General features: G+C 44.2%; 1 protein-coding gene across 19 annotated transcripts in view; it reads left to right on the top strand.

The window, feature by feature from the left end:
- The first annotated feature begins 58 nt into the window (after positions 1-58).
- The window catches only part of XRRA1 (X-ray radiation resistance associated 1), a 72,051-nt gene continuing 67,243 nt past the window's right edge, over positions 59-4,866 (top strand). For 6 of the 19 annotated variants that reach the window (XM_013064340.2, XM_004768042.3, XM_013064346.2 and 3 more), the window contains exon 1: positions 97-323. Coding sequence is in view for 3 of the 19 variants with exons in the window: in XM_045071408.1 (XP_044927343.1) it covers positions 74-323 (250 nt within the window). In the remaining 16 variants the exon portion in view is untranslated. Of the gene's footprint in view, positions 324-1,632; positions 1,749-2,730; positions 2,787-4,866 lie in introns of those variants that run through there. The other 13 variants (XM_045071407.1, XM_004768047.3, XM_013064343.2 and 10 more) reach the window with 8 other exon arrangements.

The following is a 4,866-nucleotide window of genomic DNA, read 5'->3' as shown; positions in this document are numbered from 1 at the left end:
CGAAGCCAATTGGCTGAAGCTGACGGCGTGACGCGCCGCCCGGAGTCCGTCGGGATCCGTAGTCCGGAGCTGGATGACGCGAGGCGGCCAGCGGAAGTGGCCGCGGGGCTTGCCGGGACTTATAGTAGTTAGAAGCTGCGTTCACCGGTTGCCGCCTACACGGTCAGCTGCCGCGTCGCGGTTACCAAGGGGTACAGAAGGTTGTGGTAGGCGCCACCGTGGAGCGGCTCCGAGGTCCCCGGGAGTCTCGCAGGCGCGCCTCCCGCGTTGCCGGGACGCAGCCCCTGCAGACGCCTCGGAGGCGGAAGCGACGACGGAGGCAGGTGAGGCTGGAAACTTAGTTTGCGTGAGGGATTAGAGTCTCCTTTGCCCTAGAAGAGTTTCCAAAGGGGCGACCAGAGCTCGTTCCTCATCCTTTTACAGCACTTACCGGTTATTCTCTCTGGTGACTGTCAACTAAGGTCTTAGTAGTGTTTTCGTGTTCTAGAGAACTCACATTTGCTGAGTGTCTTCCTCTGGAAGCTGTGTACCATGGGCGTTTATAGTCATCCTTTCAGGAGTCCCTTAACACCCCAGTCAGATGAGGAAACTAAGAAACTTACCCAAGGCCGAACAGCATGTCTCGGGACCTCGTTTAGAAGCCAGGGGGGTTTAGCCCCCTGGTATGTTCCCTTTGCCACTCTGCTTTTAATCGTTTTAGAATGTAATAGTAGGGGCTCCTGGCTGGCTCAGTTGGTGAGCGTGCAACTCTTGATCTCAGGGTTGTGAGTTCGAGCCCCACGTTGGGTATAAAGATTGCCTAAAAATAGAATGTAATAGTATTCTAGATTCTTATTAATTCATTTTTCCACTTTTTTTTTTTTTTTTTTTTTTTTGAGAGAGAGAGAGTACCCTGGGGAGCGGGGTGAGGGGCAGAGAAGAGGGAAAGGGAGAGAAATCTTGAGAAGGCTCCACACCCAGAGCCGAACCCAACTGGGGCCTCCCTCTCACGCGGGACTTGAACTTGGGGGCGTGATCTCACCACCCTGAGATCATGACCTGAGCTAAAATCAAGAGTCAACTGCTCAACCAACTGAGCCACTCAGGCACCCCTTTTCCATAGTATTTATTGAGCACCAACCAACATTGCTCCGAAGTGTACTAAGGGATACTGAAAGATCAAAGCAGACCTGTTCACTACTCTTTTGGAACATCTACTTTAGTGACCTAGAGTTACCACATAACGGGATTATATTATACTATGATTGTATTATACTATGATTTCTTACATTGCATCACTTGTTGGTGGTTTTTTTTTTTTTTTAATCACCTCCTAAGTGTCAAAATGTTGAACAAATACTTATTGAGTGCTACTATATAGCAGTCGCTGTTCTGGTCACTGGGGATACATTCCTAAATAACGTAAAATATAGGCAAAATACGTCTTGGTGAAGCTACCATTCATGGGATAATAATTATCAGTAACTACTGTTCGTTGGGATTTCTTCACTTCTGTGAAGCAATCCAGTCAGATGCTCCTATAGCTTTTTGCTGTTTATCTTCTGTACTATCCTTCTCATTTTTCAAGACCCAGCTCTAATGTCACCTGCTCTGTGAAACCTTTCCTGATCCTTATTTTTTCCTTCTTTGCAGACAGACTGAAGAACTCCATAGCATTGTTTTTATGGTTCAGTTTAGTTCAGTAAACACTCATTGAACCTCTTCAATGGGCCAGACCCTGTATTGAAGTGCTGGGGATAAAGATATAGGTAGGCCTGGCCTTTGAGGGGCTCACAGCCTGGGATTGGGGGTGTGGGGAGTGGGGAACAGACAGGTAAACAGACCATTGTACTACAGCGTGTGGTGGAGTGTTTCCATTAAGAGGTGGGCTGAGATGGTAGCACAAAGAAAGGTCAACCTGAGGAGGGGAAGATATAGGAAAGCTGTCTGTATAAGCCAGGTAAAGAAATGGAGCAGCACTTATATGCAAATGAGCACCATTACTCTGTGTGTGTGTGTGTGTGTGTGTGTGTGTGTGTGTGTGTTTTTGCAGCTGGGAGACATTACAATTAGACTGAGATTAGCCGCTTCAAGTTTGAGACAGAGACCTGAGATAGCTGAGGTTAACTAGGCAGGCAGCCTCTGAGTCCGGAACTTGGACTTTCTCTTTTCCACCATCCAGGTAAAGTTCATATTTTCCTTAGGGTTACTTTCTAGACAATGTAACATCAGGATTATGTGCCCTTCCTAGCCCATTAGTTGTATAGCCACACTTTTCTGGTGTTCTTTGGGAACTGGAAGTTACCAGTGGATTAGTTGTGTCCAGATCTGTATGCCCTCCCCAAGTCTGAGTCTGATTGAGCCTTATATATGTATAGCAAATATCTTTTCCCAGATTGTGTCTTATCTTTCAACTCTGTCTTTGCTGTTTTTATTATTACATATTTATTTTGTATTAATGATTATATAAAATATTCTTCCTTCCTGATTTGTGATTTGTACATCATATTTAAGCACTCTAGCCCCACCCCATCATCACAAAATTACCCCCTTGTTTTACCTTCCTCCCATCCATGTTTCTGTCTATCTCTACATCTCTAGTTATCTGTTTCTGGGAGCTTTAACTTTGTGGGTTTTTTTTAGGCCCCAGCTGAGACAAATTTTAGAGGCAAGGGTCACAATAGGATGCAATAAGAAAGTTCAAGAGCTCTGAATGACAGGCTAAGAAGGAGTATAATATCTGTTTTACAGGTGAAGAAACACAAAAAAAAGCAAGTCAAGGGGTCTTTCCCAAGGTCAAAGATCAAGTAAGTACTATGCAGATCAGAAGCAAGGTCCTCATAGTCTGTAAGTTATTTCTCCCAACAGCCACCATCTCTAACATTTCCCAGCCAGCAATTTACTCATTCATTCATTCACCTGTGTAGCAGATAGGTGTGGTTGGTCACAAGATAGGTTTCCTGAAAGACAGATTAACTGAGTGACTGTTGATCTTTCCCCATCCATCCATCCTTCTGTTCATTCATCTTCTTTACACATTTTTAGTGAATTCTAGGTTCAATGCTAGGCTCTGGAATTACATACATGAACAAAGTATCATAGGACCTATGGCAGGTGAGAAGTTGATGAAGGGGAACAATTACCATAAAGTGATAAGCACTGCACTAGGAGAAGTACACTGTATTGTGGGAACACACCAGAAGGGCATTAACCCTTCTTGGGATGATAACAGATTAGGAAATTCATAGTGCCCTGTGTTGAACCAAAGGAGATACCAACATCACTCATTTATTCCACGGATAATTGTGCATCTGTTATGTGCTAGGTGCTGTGTTAGGTACTATGAATAAAGAAATGAACACTATAGCGTAGCATAGCATAGCGTAGCATAGGTGCTCTCCCTCCTTTAAAGGAGTTTAGAGTTTCATTAGGGAGATCAGAAATATATCCTTGGGCCCTGGGAATACATCATATCCTTCATTTGGCTCACACATGTTTAAGGGTTATTTCCTGTGAGCATTCCAGAGGTGGGAGAGAGATGGTGAATTGGATATGTTTCCAGACTTGGAGGTTCACAGACCATTGAAGGAGCCCCTTCACGATTATTAGTAATCTTATGAAGTAGAAAAGACTGCAGCCATGAAAGAGAGAAGAAATACTCTGGTATTTAGCCAAAGTAGCACTTATTTCCTTCTGGAAGTTTCAGTGAAAGCATTGAAGAGAGCGTGACATCTGGATTTTTTTTTTTTAATATTTTATTTATTTATTGGGGGGGTAGAGCGCAGCGGGGGAGTACAGCAGGGTGGTGGTGGGACAGGCAGAGGGAGAAGGAGAAGCAGACTCTTGAACCCAGGACTCCAGGATCATGACCTAAGTTGAGGCAGACACTTAACTGACTGAGCCAACCGGGCACCTCCTGGCTGGATCTCTTTATTTTATTTTTTTAATTTATTTTTATTTATTTGACAGATAAAGATCACAAGTAGGCAGAGACAAGCAGAGAGAGAGGAGGAAGCAGGCTCCTGTTGAGCAGAGAGCCTGATGTGGGGCTCGATTCCAGGATCCCGGGATCATGACCTGAGCCAAAGACAGAGGCTTTAATCCACTGAGACACCCAGGCACCCCTAGCTGGATCTCTTTAAAGAAAAATCTCAAATCCTTAAGAGCTCAAGTTTTAAGAAATTTAGATCTTTGATTTATTCCTAACAACAGTAACATTTGAATTGAAAAAAAAAAAATTTTTTTTTTTAAAGAGAGGGAGAAGGTGGGGGGAGGGGCAGAGGGAGAGGGAAAGAAAGAGTCTTAAGTAGGCTCCATGCCCACATGGAACCCAATGCAGGGCTCTGTCTCACAGCCTGAGATCATGACCTGAGCCAAAATCAAAGAGTTGGTTGCTTAACCAACTGACCTACCCAGATGCCCCTGAACTGAATCTTAAAGCATGAAATTAACCAGGTAGTGGTGGAGAAAACTATTTTAGGCCAAAGGAACAAAGGCAGGGAAGACTGAATATGTTTGGAGACTAGAAAATGATTGTGTGCGACTGATGGGCAGGGCTGACTAGAGCTAGAAAAGTTAGAACATGGGACTCCAAGAGCTCAGTGGGAAATCTGATCAGAAGGCCGTTGCAGTATTCTAGGTGAGAGATGGTAAAAGATTTAATGAAAACAGAGAGAGACAGAGAAAATTACATTGGAACAGTTTTCCTGAGCAGGAATTTTCTTGACTCAGTGATCAGTTGATGAAATCCCATTTCACCTAGCATTATTTTTGTCAGAGCTCTCTTTATAAAGCACAGCTGGAGTCATGGCTCTCACCAACTCAGATATAGTTTGTGGCTCTCAGTTACCTACAAGGGGAAGACTGAGCTCCTAGCCTGGCACTGAA

The sequence above is a fragment of the Mustela putorius genome, unplaced genomic scaffold, assembly GCF_011764305.1.
Source record: "Mustela putorius furo isolate JIRA1106 unplaced genomic scaffold, ASM1176430v1.1 tig00003987_pilon_pilon_pilon, whole genome shotgun sequence".
Classification (NCBI taxonomy): domain Eukaryota; kingdom Metazoa; phylum Chordata; class Mammalia; order Carnivora; family Mustelidae; genus Mustela; species Mustela putorius.
The sequence above is the reverse complement of the archived record's forward strand: the minus strand, read 5'-3'. Positions and strand labels throughout refer to the sequence as shown.